Below are 18,002 nucleotides of genomic sequence, written 5' to 3' on the forward strand. Positions count from 1 at the left end.
ATGTAAAGCCACCACAAGTGACCCTTTATTTTGCTAAATATCCTAAAGCACAAAGTGTGTTCTCTGATCTCTGTGCACTGCCAGCAATCCCTGAGAAAGCAGTATAAAAACGTGCAATGTGGGATAGAAGGGGTGTGTGAATTTTATATAAAAATATATTAAAAAGTTGAGACATCCCCAGAAATAATGGACTGAAGTGAGTGGCAAAACCAAGAATCTAGCAGCCATGGAGACCCCTCCTCCTCCCTCCCGATGGAGAGGACTTTAATTGGGTGAACTTAATAAAGAACAGCCAGCGTTAACTACGCACATCGTTAGGGGTAGCACCAAAGATGGGTTTCACCGTGTGATAAACTGTGTGGTTTAAATGAAGATTTAGAGCTCTAGAAAACAGAAAGGAAACATAGAAGAGAAATATCCTTATAGGCAGGGCCTTTATCTGCGCTTGCCCCTATACAATGACAGTGACAGTCGAGCTGCCAGAGCTGGGCTGTTGGTGGGAGGTGGGACGGATGGATGTTGCCGTCGCAGCTCAGAGCTGGCTTCAGTCGTGCGCCATCACACCCCTGCGTGCTCCAGCAGAACAAGATGAGCCTGTGCCCCAGTGAGACCCCGCAGTGTAAGTATCAGGCAAAAAATTAATTAATTTTTGTAGTGATCTGCAGTCTCTGGGTGGAAGGAGCTACAGAAATCTTATTAAGCAGTCATTTGCTAAAGAGCGTGCTTGTTCTGAGTTAGGGACGGCTGCATTTTTAATGACAACGGATCTTTTCTGCTGTTACTTTGAGATATCAAATCCAGCAGAATTACTGATGCACTGGGGAGAATGGAGTTGAAGCTACAAATCTTAAAGAGATGGTAAAAACTGCACCTGGTGCTTTAGGTGCACAGAAAGAAAAATCAAGAGCCTTTGAATGTATGTGATTTTAACACTGCTAGAGAGCATCCTCAAGAGAAGAAACAGCTTGAAGATAGTTGCAGAATGAAAGGAAAACCTTAAAAGCCTTCTTATTGGGGGCCTTATTCCTCAAAATGTTCATATTCTGCAGATACCCTTGATTTACAATAAGCTTCCAAATCATTGATGAATTTACTGGAAGTTGGCAGTTGAGAAACATTGACTTTGTATAATTATTCAGCAGAGCTTTTTTCCATGGCGTCTCTGGTTCTCCACTCACTACAGTAGGAATTTACTTGTTACAGATTTGCTAATATTTGGAAAGGGAAAAAAAAAGAGGAAACTTTATTGGTAGCAGATTTTTTTAAATTAATTTCCTATAATTTCTTTTTTCTTTGAAAGGAGAAAAGGAAAAGTTTCAAAATGAGTTCAGTTTAAGCAAATAAAACCAAAGTCAGAGCAAGGAATTGTTTATGCACATGATATTCAAGATGGATAAATCTATATGACTTCCTATTTCAAAGCTAGATGTCTTCCTGTCTGCTTTCATTACTTTAAGCATAACTCTTTCACAGCATTACCTTTGAAGAGCAGAGGTAGACCCATGGCATTTTGTAAAGTTTGACAGGAGAGCCGGTGACTGCTCTCGTCTTGACGTGTGGTTATTCCTTGAATATGTGTGGCGCTGATATTGCCATCAGAGGGTCTGTGCTTATCCTGCCGTGATTTTACTATCTAATTTGACTGACTAGAAAGTTCAAAGGAGGTTTAACCTAGATGACCACTGAAGATGAACCTGGCTGTTTCTTTGCCTTTCGCCCTCATCTCATTGCTTAAGATCCTGTAGTTTGAATTTGAGCAGTATTTCTCCTGTCATTACACCAGGTAGGAGGAAATAAATCACAGTTACACTCTGCAGGAACTTGCAATGCCAATAGAGGTTAAAAATCCACATGATGTGGAGATATACAGAAAGCATGAACATAACCATCTTCCTGATCTATGCTTGAGTCTACAGACTGCACTTTAATATGGCTCCTCCTTTCTGTTTTCACCCTGTAAGTCCTCAGTGGTTCAACTGAAATAAGTGGAAATATCTGGGGTAAAACTGGTGTGAGCAGGACCAGTCAAATCCTGAAATGCATTGTTTCAGAAAAGTCACATTGGCCGGAAGTCATGAAGGATTTAGGAGTCTGTCTCATACATTTCACTAGGACATAGGCTTTAGAGTGTTTTCACACATGCAAGACTGAGATAAATGGGGCTCACCTGACCTCAGAAATGTCACACTTGTGGTCAGGTCTCTCCCTGCTCTGCCATAGTCTCCTACCCAAATGCAAAGTGGTAAAGCAGACCCAAGAGGGGTAAGAAAGCTTTGCGAGGGAGATGTGTTCTTGGTAAAAATGCACTAAGCCCTTGACCAAACCTTGCATTTCTCATCTTGACCAGCTATTGCTGGCACCAAGGCCCTACCCAGTGGTCCTTGCAAGAAGTTATGAAATTCTGCCTTATTTTAATGAGTTTCCCCTGTTCTCACAGCACAGCACGACAGTCACATATGATCTGTGCCTTGGGGAGCTCTGGTTATTGTCATTACATGATGCATGCTCTGATTTCTTTTGGTTTTCTGCACCAGGACGAGGAGGAAATGGAGGAAGCCACCAATCAAAAGCTCGCCCTGCAAAAGGCCAAGGAAGTGGCAGAAGTCAGTCCCATGTCTGCAGCTAACATTTCCATAGCCGCGTAAGCGTTATTTTATTATTTGGGAACTTTATCGTTTGGTTTCTGTTTTTCAGTGTTGATATATGTCCGTTCAAGTGGAGCATCCCATAGTACTCTGTAAGGCCGTTTATACCATCTCTGTTACTGACAGGGCTTTAGGTTGACTGAATACTTCAGTGCTGATCGCTTAACCATGAATTTAATTAAGTATTTCTTTTAGTTTGTTTTTCTTTGTAATGCCTCATCCTTTGCCTTGTTATAAATAACTGTATTTTGGAACAAATTTTTTAAGCTGTCCTAGGATAGATTTCACCAGGTGAAGTGTTAACATTTCACTTTGGATTTTTGATTAAGAGAGGTACGTGTGCACATAACGTATTAATTATTCTTTAATGATCTCTGCTTTGAGAATTTAAGTGTAAAGGCATCCTCCTAAATATCAGACTGAAAAATATTCTTGAATGCTCTTTCTTGGCTGTTTGAAAGTGTGCTGGGTTGAATAAAATCACGTATGTGAACAGTCACTGGTTTGTAGCTAGAAACGTCAATTTGCATTTTCAGATGCAGGCTTTTCTGCATGGATGTGAACATATGCACAGATTCCGTGATAGCAGAACGTTGCCTTGGGGCCCACCTTTTCATACACACTGACCTAAACTGAAGTGAAAAATCGGTATGTAGGTGGAAATACTTGTCTGGATGTTGCTGAGGTCAGTGCAGAGTTCTGCCTGCATGGGATTATGGGCCTGTGTTTGAGACGTGCCTACCTTGAATGGATTTACTTAAAAGTATGTTCTTCTTAAAGGTTCATTTACCTCTTCTGAAATTTTAGCATCAGGACTTCCAGCATCAAAAAATTTGGTCATGTGTTTTACTGAGAGCTTTTGCAGGGGAGACCTCCAAAGGCTGGAGAAGCTCAAGCACAGGAAAACAAATTTCCTGTTCAGTTTTATTCCAAAGTATCTGAAATACAGCAGGATCCCTGTTTGTTCCTTCAGTGTAAATCTCTTGAGACCCTTGTTAGTGGGAGTTTAATCACTGCATCAAAGATAATAGGTCAAATGGAGCCAGTTCATTATATGTGAAGGAAAAGAACTTTATTAATTTGACTATTTTATTCTTCTTACCATTTTATTTTGCAATTACTGCTTTAATCAGCTCCTATTTATGCCATGTCTGTTTGTTGGTTTTGAATATAATCCTTTTCTTACAATGATTTCCTGTCCAGTCTCAAAAAGAAGTCAAATGAGGATATTTGCTCTTGTTCTTTGATGAATTTCCTGGTACTGTTATTTTTAAATGCAAGATAATGATACTTATTTTCTTCTTTTTTAATCAAAAGTATAGTGCATGTGAAAATTTCTTAGAAATGAGAAAAAAACCACTTTAATGGAGCTAAGATTTCACACCACATTGTTGGTTGCTTAAAATAACCCTATTCCATGATTTTTCACCAGGCTTTCACCTGGTTTTCAATATCACAGGGCCAGTTTTGTGACCACAATTGAAAGTGAGTACAAAATTGTGGATTTCTGCTTATTTTGCCTCAAATTGTATCTGCCCAGATCCCTACCTGCCACATTTGTACAGGCAGATAATTAGGCTTACAAATGAACACATTTGAAAGTGCAGTCGATCGCTTCCACATCTACTAACCGCGGCAACATCCTGCATGCTGTGTGGGAGCCATCATCTAACAACATTGCGTGACTTCTTGTTATCTCTGCCTTAGTGCCAGCAAGGCGCTCACAAGGCCACTCACAAAGCTCGCAGGACTTTAGTTTGGAAAAAGAATGCGTTAAGGTTAATAGGTTGACAACCAAATGGATAATGACATAGAGGAGAAGGCAAAGGAGAAGTTAGATGTTTTGTGAGAGAGGAGTAGGTGTATGGATGTATTGCTGATATTAATGGATGCATGCCAAAGCAATTTGTTTAATACATAACTACGTCCATAGTGAACTCCAAAGGGACTTAGCAGCTACAGCTTTCAGGTTTGCAGCACCTATCCCTTAGATATCTCTACCCAGTACAGTAGGGCTGATGACAGGGAGCCATGGTTGACAGCCAGATATACCCCATTACTTCATTTCTTACAGTCTTAAGCTACACAGTGGTCCTGAAGATGGAGCAGATGCCGTGCTGATGGCAAGACCTGTCAGATCCAGCCTCTGAGGCAATTCAGAGCTGGACATGCCAAGAATGAAAAAGTACTCGGGATGCTTGGAAATGGGATTTTTGGCATATGGAAATATCACTGCAAAAAGCAAACGCCTGTAGAGCTTGGGTACCCCTAAGTGGGTGGTGACCAGGGGCTGGGAAAAACTGGGACTGAGCTACCAAAGGCCTGCTGCAAAGGTGGGACTACCCTATCAGTTAGTATTTTTATTTTCTCCTAAGGAATATTTTTTTAGTTTTAGAATTCGATTTTATTTTCATAACGTATGAAAATGAATTTCTATAACAACAGGCATCTATAGCATGGATCAATGTTCTGAAAACATCAACATTTTCTCTACCTGCATCAATCAAAACAGGTGTCTCGGGTGTTAGCAGAGGGCACCATGACTTGCATTTCCTTAGTCATGATGTTCATGTTCCCGGCCTGCTTGTCCACCACCCACAGAAGTGATAAAGCCGTCCTGGGGCTGACTCTGGTGAAAAGTCATATCGGTTCTTCAGCTGTTTCACCAGCAAGGTGCTGTGCTTGCTGTTTTGCTTCTTTCCTTTGCAAGTACTACATCAAGGACTGAAAGCGTGTATCTTCCCCTAAGCCTCCCTCCAGGACATTGCATACTCCGTAGTGTTGTATCTGCTCCTCCATCTCTGGCATTTTTCCTGTGTGAATACAGCGTGCGCTCGTGGTTTGTATGCTCCTGTGCCTGCAGTTTATCTGCACTGGTTCTTCTGCTCTCCTCTGCCATTCAAGCCTCTCTTCAAAACTGAGCTCCAGGAACTGTTCAATTTATTGCATCAGTTGCAAAATGTCATTTCCTAGGCATAAGAAACTGGTCGCTTATTTAGCACGTCAGCCTGCTTGGAGGGTCCGAAGAGGTACCTTCACCTTTATATGTGCAATAGGCTGCTGCATGAGCCACAAATTGTTTTGTGGTTGATAGATGGTGAAGCGCTGTGGTGTCATGGGGATCTGTTTTAATAATATACTCACTATTACAGTGGCGTCGAGATATCATCTGTCTTGCAACTGACTCAAAGTGCTTTATTACAATATTCTACCTGCATTCGGTTTGTAGCTCCTTGATCTCCCAGGATTTCTATGGTTTGTCTTCTGCTCCACCAAAGGGACTTAATGTGAACAGATTTGTCTGAGCGCAGTTTGTTTTTTCACCTGGTGAACTCTATCCTGAATGGGCCTTTTTGTTTTGTGGTTTTTCAGGATTAAAAGCTAGGATGGTATGTTGTTTTTGTCATTGTTGCAATGTTTGGTTTAAAACAGAATATCTGTTTAACTTGTGTTACTGCGTTTTAATTTGAGTCCATTGTTTCATTCTTATTTTTGTCATTTTTTTTTTATTATTTTCTGTTTAGCATTTTCCTTGCTTTGTTGTTTCTGGAGGTGAGTTTCTGGGTTTGTTCAGTTTGCCCAGCATTGTCTTTAAGACCCTCTGTTTCGTACAACATTTAAACCACTCAACCTCTTGAACTGAGCAACTGTACAGACCGACGAGTCTTTAGAGCAAACCATTGGTGCAGCTTCCTCGGCGGCAAGAATAGAGAAGGGGGGAAAAGAGGAATATTACCCAGGTGATGGATGTGCAAAGCACTTTGTGATCCCACTGTGAAGGCACCGGTGGAAGGGAGGGCCGTCAGGCTCATCCCTGTGGGTGACACGGAGACCCCAGCGCAAACACAGTTTTATTTTCTGCATTTGCCTAACCCAAAGCCTGAACTCCCTGCATGTGGGTGCCTCCTCCACCTTTTCTATTCCAGCCAGAGATGCACCAATGACACGTACAAAAGGGGCTGTGATAAGCATAGTCAGCCCAGCGCAGGCCAGCAGACCAGCCGGAGAGGACACAAGCTGCAGCCCACCCAGCACCCAGAGCCCATGTATTTTCCAATGGCCTCTCTTCACCTTTTCTTGGGAAAAAGTCTTAAAATAGCAATTGCAACAGCAAGCAAATGCTAAATTTGTAGGAACCTGCTAAGTAGTTATGCTGAAGTCATGCTGAGTGAAACTTTTTGCATTTTGTTACGTATAGGTTTTATTTAATCCCATGTGGTAATGGGTTACAGCTGTAGCCAGACGCAAGGAAATTATTTACGCAAAGGTATAGGTGTTTAAGCATAGAAAGGTATTTAAGCATAGGGTGTGAGTTCTGGATGGGAGAAGAACTTCCCAGATGTTGTAGATGAAACTTTGTAGAAAATGGCAGAGACAGTTCATGCAACGTGGGCACCAGACCTAAACACAGTCTACAGAATTGCCTACTACTGTTTTTCAAAGTTACATGTGCTTTCCCAGGACAACCTTCCAACCTCTAAAGACCTCTTCCTCTCTCCAGGCTCTGACTGGTTTCTGCTGGTCCCTCACATGGTTGTTCAAAGCAGTTTACATTTTAATTGCACACCCACAGGTGGATACTGCCTGTTAATGTGAGCAAGTTGACTACTCATTAGAAAAGTGCCAAGAGCAAATACAGGTGGCACGTTATTTCACAGTGACTTCTCGGAGGTGTCTGTCCCTTTTGTACAGGTCTGGGGATGAAGAGGGGAAGTTGCTCTGTTTCTCCAGGACATTTTCCATCTCAGAGGCTCCATATTTTCCTTTTGTCTTGGGAATACTGTGGTCTGTTTCCAAATCCCTGTTGGGCTGCCCGCACCCAACAGGACCCAGCAAGAAGTGTGCCTGAAAACCCAGCCCATGAAACGTCATGTGTTGGTGATGTGTAGACTAGAAGAGGTGTTCTTTTTCTCTTGCTGGCTTGTGATTTCTTCCCTTTCTTTTTTCCCCTGAAGTGTGTTGATGTGTGAGGTACTGTGATTCCTCCCATTAGCTTACCTTTTTGCCCTTGCTGTTGGTGTAACGGTGACTCAGCTGCACCTAAAGACACTCTCTTGTACTCTGTCCCTCGCGGATGGTAAGTAGCAGTGAGTAAAGCTCAAGTACTTCTGTCATTTTGATTTGGAAAAGGAGGCTGTCTTTGCTTCGTGGCTTTACATCCTGCAGCTCCAGCACAAATTTAGTCAAATTTATGGTTTCAAAAAAGCAGACTCCAGCAATGGGAGCAGAAAAGTGAACCTGGAGTGCTGCAGGACTTGCATAACGTTGGCTGGCCAAGTTACAAGGATACTTGGCAGGATCAGAGCATGGCCTCTGTCCTGCACTGCACCAAAGAAGGCAGGGATAAACGCAAAGGTTCGTTCAAGCCTCCTGCCGAGGGATGTTGAGATCTGCTTTCAGCAATTAAAAACAACATTTCCACAGGTATTGCACAATGATTCATTGCACAATGAATGCTGACTCTCAGGTAAATTAGGGCAGCCCAGTATATTCTTCTCCATCACAACTTGTTTTGCCCAAGAAATTTCTTACCTACACTTGAGGCATTTGTGCAGTCAAGGGTTTGTTCTCTGCAGGTTTTAGTTGACATCCTGGGGGTTCAGCATCCAGCCAAAGAGTAAAGGGATCCCAAGCTTGAGAAACCTGGAAGCAATAATTTTCCTGGCAAACAAGCAGGGCATGCCAACCCCACTTTGACTCTTGCTCCCATTTCATTTGGCACCGTACAAATGTAGAAATACTGAAGTTTAGGCAAAATACTTTACCTGACTGTTCAGCAGCTTATTTGCTCCAAGCAAAACTTTTACGATGCCTTTCATAATTTCTCTTATATTCATTCCAGGTTGCTTGACCTCTGGATCATTGTGTTATATACTTTACCTGGGCCAACATTTCTGTTCAGAATAATCCATTAATTTTACGTAAATGTATATTTAAAACTCCACTTATATAATATCCAAAGAACATTAGATTTTAACTGGACCTTCTAGCTTGCTAGTACTGATTGTTAACAGATTAAAACTCTTATGGAAGCAGGAGAAAAAAGGCTGCAACTGAAAAGGCAAATTCAGGAGGTGAAGGGATTTTATTTTCAGTCTTGGGGAGGGTTCTTTGGATGATGTAGACTTATAAAAATTACTGTTGATAACTATGAAAAAATTAGTGCCTCAAGCCAAGATCTGTCAAGATATTTAGAATCCAGTTTTTCTGTAGATTCCCTGCCAAAGGAAGAATAAACTCTTTTTCAGTGTAATTCAGCGATTTCCGTATTTAGAACCCCCATGTATAACGGTGTTTATACAAACACTGGATGGACGAGAATCTACAAAATTACTTGTGAACTGAAACAAGCTCTTTTCAATAACTTGTAATCCCCTGCCTAAGCTGCAGCAGACCTATGGTTTTTAGACACGGTGAGCCGTATTCAGATGATCTGAGCTCAGGCACATCCCTGTGCCTGTCAGAGGAGAGAGGTAGGTGCCTCTGAAGAGCAAATCTGAGGCAGGGACTGAGCACAAGCAGCCTGGCACCAGCTGCTGGGGCTCAGGTGGATTTTGGTTCTCTGGATGTGGCCTAGGGTCCTCCCTCCAGCACGTGCTCTTCTCTGTGCTAAGGCTTCTCCCTCATGTCACAGGGCCAGAGTGGGAATTAGCATCCTGCTCCCACTTGGAAATAATTATTTGCAGCACAGCTGTAAAAGCAATCACCACCTGTTTCTACAAAGACCTCTGCCCTGAGGTCCTAAAGATGACTTCTGCAGAGGACTTTCATTGTGTGAGTATAGCATATGGAGGCATAAAGTCCTAATATCATCATGTGGCTTTTGATTCACCTTTTAATTTTTTTCCCTTTTGGTTCATTTTGATTCTTTGGTTGTTTCCCTGTTAACTAGAAGGTGGTGTGTCTGTGGCTTCCACACTTTCTGAAGCTTGCCTGGTCTCCTACCAAGATGCACGCTGCAGTCTGCATTCAATAGGACACAGCCTGTATGAGTCTCCTCCCAATGTCTTTTATGGTTTCTCTTCTCTTGTTTTTTGTTTGTTTGTTTTTTTTTTTCTTTTCTCACTTTTTGTTTTCTTTGTTTGTTTTGTTTTTGCATGTGCAGTTTTGTAAAGCAAACTCGAGGTACTGTATCTCGCAGCTCGTCAGTCTCCAGCGTAAATTCACCGTGAGTTGCTCTCTGTTACAATATTCAGTAAATGGATTTATGATATATCTCTCTATATTTATAAACCTCGCTCTTTCCCCTTCTCCTGATGCCTTCGCTCCCCCCTTGTTTTTTTCCAAAAATCATTCCCATCATTGTGGAAAGCCTCCAGACCAACATACGGTGGAAGGACTGGAAGGTGTGCGACATTGCCATATAACGCTTGTGATTTGATCGTGAGCAACTCTGTAGTGTTTTGCACAATGACTGTGATTTTTCCCCCCCTTCCTTCCTTCATTTTTCTCCAATCCCCTTAATTATTTTCCTTTGTTCCTTCCTTAACTATTTTCCCTCTTCTCCCCTCTGCCCTCATTTGATGGTTCGTCTTGTTCTTACTTGTATTTTTGTTCTCTGTGTTTATTATGTCCTGGGCTGATGGCTTTGATGTTCCACCAGTGTTTGCACTTATGGTTCAATAGGAGAACAAGGGCCCACCATGAGTGCACTCTTTAAATGAAAGCTGGAGGAGGACTTTACAAGAAACTTCTGGAAACGGGGCGCAAGTGAGACCAAATTGGAAAACTCAGCATAAACATCCATGAGAAACTCACACTCATGAGAGCACTGGTTATGCCTGCGCGCTCTGACCTTCTCGAGCTGGAGCTTAAAGCTACAGATATTGTAAAAATGAGGCACTCGGCAAGCTCCTATGTACCCGTGGTTGAGCAAACACAGTGGTAGACTTTCCATTCACTCCACGCACTTCCTAACAAACAAATCTTGCTGGCTTTGCTGTGAATCACGGGTGCGCTTTGACACCGACGCAGGTTTGTAGAAAATACCATTGTTCCCTGTCGACTAATACAACAAAACTCATCATCAGCTTCTCATCAACCCATCTTAGTGTCGTTGCTTTGGGTTATACTTTTACCGTTTGACGTTAACTTTCTTCTTTAATGCTTTTGGAGAGACAAGTAAGTGCAATTCAAACACACGTGGGTTTGTCCTTACATGCACCATAGCAGGTACCAAAGGCACGGTGAAGCAAAGGAGATTTTCCACCAGCTTCCTGACATCTTCCTTTTTCCCTGGGTGTTTTGGGGGTCCTTGTCCACTGGTGGATTTCAGGCATGTTTGTATTAAAAATATGTTGATACGATGTGTGACTTTAGCTTCTGTGACCATGACTGAACTTTTGCGACTGCAAAAGTAGGTGTGACATATCTGTGCTAAGGTCTGAGATCTCATGGTGTTGGGACAGTGAAAATTAGGGGAGCAGACTAGACTGAGGCAGCTTTTGCTTCATTTCTTCCAATGGATTTCCTGGCTGCCGGGAGTCTTGACAGGCGGAAAGGTGTGGAGAGAGGTCTGCTGCCCTTTGGGTGTCTCCCACCCTGCCGTACCCCTGGCAGGAGGGAGGGCATGGTTAAAGGTGGTGATGGAGGAGAGGTGCTGCCGAGCTGCCTTCTCCCCAATACTTGAATTCACTCCAGTAGAAGTTGCACCAAACCGGTCTGAGGCAATGTTTGCATGGTTAGGAATAAAGCCTGAAAGAAAGAAGAATCTAGCCCCTTTTCCAAACTTCCAGGGACAGAACTGCCTTTTAGAAAGATGAAATCAAATTGCAGGTACTACAACCCCTTTGGAAGAAGGATTTGCCCACATTCGGAGGCATTTGCCGTTGAGGTGTGCTGCTAAATCCCCACCAGCAATAGAGACCGTATAATAGAGGCTTCTTTTGCTGATATGACTCACATCTGTTCTCTGAACAGAATAAATTTTTACTGCAAAAAGCTGTAACTGAGGATTCTCATCCTCTTTAACATTTCTATGCACAGTCTGGGCAATAATTTGTAATTTCCTATGCAAACCAAGCCTGGTTTTGACAGATGAGCTGAGTGTGCATTTTCTTCTCTGTGGGTATCTAAAGAGCATTTCCCCAGCAAAATCCTGTGTTTTGATTAAATAAATGACTAGACCTCATAACAGGGTGCAATATATAAAAGTAGCAGCCATCACAGAACATCAGTAAAGCCCCCCTGAAGTGTACAGACATCTGAAGGTCTCATTTACTCAGTGTAAATGTCACCATTAGAAATGTGTTTTTTATTTTAAATTCAAATAGATAAACGGGAACAACTCCTCTCAGGAACATGCAGGTGCCATGGACTCCTGTTCCCTGCATGAATATTACTATAGGTTCAGGATGCCTTTATATCTCTCTGTTTCTACCCACAGAGAGTGCTATTGCTGTAATTATACTGAAAGATAAGTGGTCTAATTTTTGTGCACAGATGAAAGTTGAACAGTAATCTACTAATCTAAAAGAGCTTTTAAAAGATGCAAAAAAATCCCTGTTCCTTTTTCTCCCTTAGGTTGCTCAAACAGCATAAAATACCATGTGCCTTTAATATCAGTAAGAACCAGGATCTGCAAAACCATGGTCATCTGTTCTGAAAGAACAAAACTTATTCAAAAATCTTTTGAGATACAGAGGGTTGGTTTTTTCCCCATATTCTATCTCTGATTATTTTTCTAAAAAAATTTCTAAATTGGTAAGAAAATAAGGACAAAATACTGGAGCTAGTTTCTTAAAAATAAATTTTAAAAGTAATAAAAAAAAAATCAAGGTGAGTCATTTTCTTGTGCTAATTCCAGGCTTTGATGCTATAACAAATTTATGATACAAGCAATGCAAGCAGTATGAAATCCATTTTTAATTCACTGAGGAGAGGTAGTTAAATACAGATATTTCTTTAAGATATTTCTTTAAGCAGATCAACATTTATCTAAAATACATACTGAAGTTGCCAACTAATTTATATGTACATAGGTGATGACACACAGCTAAGTGAATAATGATGTTGTATTTTTCCAATAGTATGTATTTAAGAGTTATGGGATGTTGAATTTTCACATGAATCCTTATATTGCCATGGCTGATGAAATCCCAAACGATGCGTTTGGTAACTTGAGGTTTTCTTCGTATAGCTATTGTTTATTGTTTATTTCTAATAGGATCCAGAGGTGTCAGTCATTGCTTGGACATGAAAAATGACATGTTCTTAAGGCATTTTCTAGAATGGTAAATAAAGCAAAAGCCAGTGTTTCACAAGCTGGGGATTTTTTTTCCATAAGTGCTGAATACCTGCATTTGCCACAGATATTTTTGTGTTTTGTTTTGGGTTTTTTTCCCAGAACAAAACTTGGTTTTCTTTGAGCTGCTCTTTCCCACCCCAACCATCACAGTATGTCTCTGCTGCACCCATCCAGCTGTAGACAAGCTGATAGCGTGCAGAGGGAAATGAAAAAGCTTAAATATCTCTGACCAGAATGAATTTGTCATTTGCCATCCAAGAACCCAAATTGTTCTTGATCTTTATCGTTTGCTTTTGTATATTCACTGTCTGGGCCATCTGCTTTATTTCCATCCTCATAGTGCAAAAAAGGGGGCTGTGACTTCATTCCCTGATGTGTTTTGTCTTGGTTTTTATCAAAAGCCTGGAGCTCACGGTGGGACTTTGGCCGTAACAGAGTCTGGTCTGGGCCGTTGCAGTGTAACTGCCAGAATGTCTTCTGGAGAGTGTGCCATGAACACTTCAGAGGAAAAATATAATTTAAAGTAAAAGTAATTTGCCTGGATTTTAGGAGAACTTAATGGTTGCACATATTTAACCTCAGAGTTTTTTGTTAAATCAGGCCATAGCTATGTGGCTTTTAACTTTCTTTTTTTTTATTTTACTTTTAACTCTCTCACCCTGTTATTTATTACTGAGTATGCAATTAGTTGATCACAATTCACACCTGAAATACCAAACAAATCTTGAGGTCTGAAAAGGGATCTTGTGCCTAATGATAGCAATATAACTTGAGACAGAATAAATATTTTCTGGCATTTTCTTAAGATCAGAATGTGCATAAAGCTAAGCTTCATATTTATACTTCTGGGATTAGTATGTGATGTACTTTTACCGAAAACAATTAGAAAATTCTTCTTATTAGAGCAATAGGGAGCAGCACGCAGGATGGTGAGTTATGGTTGAGCAAAATCATTCTGTTCTTCTTGTGAAAAAACTCAAGCTGAAAGCAGTAAAACTTTTGCTACGTTAACACCAGGAAGCTTTGGCTTGGATGAACTTTGCATCACTTCAGAGCTGTACAAAAACAAGTGACGCAGCTGTCTTCAAACTCCAAGCAGCAGCATATAATGATTTCTACTGCTCTTAAGTGGCCATGGACACCTCATGGGAGTGGTAACTAAACGCTAGAGCTTTCCTAACTTTTGTTCTGATACACGCCTTGGAAACTTTCTGGCTCTACAGTGGCCAAAGGCACCAGCTGAAGGGCTTGCAGCTGTGAGCTATGCATGCCCATGTGCTCAGCGACTCCCAAAAGACCTGCGGTGGTGCTCAGCTCTGTCCCCCTCTGGCATCTCAGCTTCCTCCTCCTGCTGAGACCAATTACCTGTGTCCGCAGTTCTCCGAGTATCCTGTATCCGCAGTTCTCCGAATTCTCTAAAAGAGCAGGTAAAGGGAGTGGAAATTCAATGTGAGGATGACAATACGTACTTAATGCAAAATGTGGCATTTAGTGAACTTTCTCAATCTAAGAAGTTGGCATCTATGATAGTTTGAAAGGCATTTCAAATTTCAGTAGCAAGTTTCTGAACGTAAGGATTGATATATGGCCAGTATTATATTAGGTTTAGACCACATGCAAAATTTAAAGTTTCTAGCTAATAGACATTAGGAGAAATACTACGAAAGAAAATGTTTTCTTTCTGAGAAACTGCAATATCAAAAATTCTAATATATAAAAATAAAATCAAATTCAAGAATAATATTGGAAGAGACTGGGCAGCATTTTCTGCAAGGGTCCTTGGTAATGGCATTTCTGTGATGCACACTGTTGCACCAGCTCGGTGGGAGAGCACAGTGCATCTCCTGGGAGAGCTCAGGTGGGAGATGTAGCTCATAAAGAAGAAAAAGTGCTAAAGCACCCAAGTGGCAACTCCCAGGGTCACTGGCAAAGCAAATTTAAACACTAGTGGTGAGTTCATATGAAAGAAAATTGTTTTATCAAACCAAACAGAGATAAAACATTCTGCTTTGTGCATGCCTACCCCAAACTAAAATGCTTCATTGTATTTTCCAAGTGGAAAATTGCAATGTGGAGAGAGCTTCTCCAAGTTTATGAAGAGAAAATATTATTTTAGTGGAAAGGTTTTTTGCATTGCATTTTTTGTTGAAACTGTATTTTAACAAGAAATTCCCTTTCATCTGTAATCAGAACATATTCTTTCAAACCCACAATCTAATATGTAGGTATTTTTAACATCAAATTGTTATGTTCATAGTCAGCTTTCATTCATTATTTACTAAAGCAAAATTTTAAGGATTGCATTTATGTAACTGATTAAACCAGTAGTTCTGGGAAGCAAAGTGCCATTAACTGAAGCAGTGTTTTAAAAGGTTATGATAACAAAATCTTTAATCATTAAGGAATACCCTAAGATTAGAATACGACTAAAAATACACTTTCCTTTCTTGAACAATCTACACAGTGACTGGTTGCATTTTTTATTTATACCAATATTAGTCACTGATTCATTAATATGAATTGTATTTGATTCTACGTGAATTGCATGGTTTTCTTCCTAGCCACAGGCAGGAGTTGTTTGATTGCTGGCTTCTTAATCCAAGCAAAACCAGTGGAGCCACTCAGAGAAGCATATTAGCAGTAGTTATCTACTACAACATTTCAAGCCTAGAGGACCTGAAAACTGAGTATATTGCCAGTACCCTTCAGAGTTTAAAATATTCTGTAGACAGAAAACAGGGATGGGAAGCAATTGTAAAGGAAGTGAATTAACATTAATCTTTGTACTATGTCTGTAAATCAGAAGTGATTATTGCAATGTTCTTAATGGATTCAGAAGGATGTTAAGAAGCAAACAGTGAACAGGATTTCAGATAAGGAGTTGGCTTCATAAATAGATAGTTTTCTCTTGTGGAAAAAATATTTGTTATCACAAAGGTTCATTTTTTTTATGACTTTGAACAAGTCATGCTATGCTGCAGCATATCATGCTTGTACTGTAGATTGTTTGTGTCTGCCCCAATTCATGCAGCCCTCAATAATTAACTGGACCAAACGCTGGAGGAAGCAGAGGAAATTATTTTGCCCTATGTTTTTCCATCTCTTCTGCATCTCTTTGTGTTGTGTGCATACGCACCTTATCCTCATAGGCAGGCAGTTGTAATGAAACGGTGTTTTGCTTTAAGGTGACATTCCTGTCGTGTCATAAGTAAGTTCAAAAGCTCTCCTCTGCAAAGAAGTACAGCAGAGCAACAGGAGAGGAGAAGCTGTCACATATGTCCGTGTTCAGTTGCTGTGGGAACTTGTAGAAAGTGAGAGTCAGATAGATTTAGTTGGACAAGCAGATGACACATTCCCTCCAGTTGCTGCCGCTTAGGCTCTGAAAACCCTAAACACTGTCCCCAGAGGGACCAGCCTGCTCAGTTGCTTTACTTCCACTTCCTACAACAGACTTCACGGGCACTGTCACTTGCTCCCGATGTTCTTGACTGGTTTGAATACGATAATGAGCTTGCAGGCAGGCGTCACGTTTTCCTGATTGTGTTTTTACTGTGCTTCGTATATTTTCGGATTTTTTTTTTTTTTTTGGTGCGTCTTTTCATGTAGATAGAAGAAAGGATGCAGTCATTACTTCTGAGCCTCCTGCTCTTTGACTTGTCAGTAACCAAAGCCAGTGGGTGGCTGTGTGTCGTAGTCTTTTGGCAATCACCTCTGCTACTTATGTCAACGTTAAGGATGCATCTCATTTCTAGATGCTGAGAAATTCGAGTCTGTAATGTCAGTGTCTGTTTTAAGGAAGTGATTTTAGCAAAAGAGGCTTAGTTAATATGTGCATTACTTGGTTTCTTCAGGTTCTCAGTGGTGTATGTATCTGGCAGCACCTTTCAGTTAGCCATGAGTGAAGTACAGGGGAAGCTTTAGCACCTCAGAGATAATTTAAAGACTGATTTATGTTCTTGGTGTAACTGAAACACAACTAAAAAACCCCTCCTGAAGTGAAGCATCTTGTGTCAGAGCTAGCAGGTTCTGAGTGTCTCCTCTGCACTGTGTGATGAGTACCAGCTCTGCATCCTCAACCTCTCTCCTCACCACATCCAGTCTGATCTAGGAGATTTTCTTTATATGTTGGTTTTGATGGGCTCAGCATAAGCACTGATGGAGATGCTGCATCCGTGAAAGTTGTCTGATGATTTATTGTGTATTTTACTTTGGAGAGTCTCTGCAGGGAGGCTGGGGCTTTGCGTCCCGCCCCTGCGTGGTGCCTGTCCCATGGAAATGGAGCACAGGATGGTGCATGGGGAGTAGGCAGTTGTGCTCTTCTCTGTGCTCTTGGTTTGTAAATAAATTGAAGGCTTCAGTCAGCGTAAGAGCAGTTTCCCAACTCTAATTTGTTATTACTAGTTATCACTTCAGTGTTGACAGGTTGCTCTGGCTGTTCAAGGCACAAAACAGAAGCTGGTCCCCACCCCGAGGACTTTCATTATGAAGTGAGAAATGTCCCCTAAGAACAAATGCATTTGGTGCCCTGCACCGAGGCAGCACCCTGGGAGCTCAGACATGCACGTACACATCCCCAAGCTGTCTTGTTTCCCTAAGCCTGTGTGCTAAAGACGAGGTTCATTTTTGTAGGCCAGTTTGGTTTAGCAGAGCTAGATCTGGAGCCCTGCAGCGCAAGGCACCCCATCCATCCGGGACACCCGTCCCAGGCAGCTCCGTCTCTCTGTGCCTATCTCTGCTGACTGTGGAGAGCTGCAAATGCAGAGCATGTGGCTTCTCATGGGAAATCCTTGTACGGGGCAGCAGGTCTGCACAGTCAGAGGCTTTGCATGTTACTCATTAATTCCTTCTATGATAGCATTTCAAATTTTGGTAATGTTGAACCAAAAAGAAATGGCAAGTTATTGCCTGCTGTGATGAGGCTGTTCATGCTTGTGCCAGGGATCGCTAGGACAGCTTGGGGGGTGCTCTCCCTAATGAGGAGCTTGCTCTCCCTTTGATGTGGGATTTTTGGTGAGTGGGGCTCTAAGCTATGTCCCCACTACCTTCTGGTATCATTTACGTTTAGAACTGTGATTTTTGTCACCCGTTCCTCTGTTGCGGTGCAAATGGGG

General features: G+C 41.5%; 1 protein-coding gene across 1 annotated transcript in view; it reads left to right on the forward strand.

Annotated features, from left to right (window-relative positions):
• CACNA1B (calcium voltage-gated channel subunit alpha1 B) overlaps positions 1 to 18,002 on the forward strand; it is a 298,439-nt gene that overhangs the window by 198,478 nt on the left and 81,959 nt on the right. The window contains exon 19 of the mRNA XM_075519947.1: positions 2,535 to 2,641. Within this exon, the coding sequence (XP_075376062.1) occupies positions 2,535 to 2,641 (107 nt within the window). The remainder of the gene's footprint in view (positions 1 to 2,534; positions 2,642 to 18,002) is intronic.

This window comes from Mycteria americana, chromosome 17, assembly GCF_035582795.1.
Source record: "Mycteria americana isolate JAX WOST 10 ecotype Jacksonville Zoo and Gardens chromosome 17, USCA_MyAme_1.0, whole genome shotgun sequence".
NCBI classification, from domain to species: Eukaryota; Metazoa; Chordata; class Aves; order Ciconiiformes; family Ciconiidae; genus Mycteria; species Mycteria americana.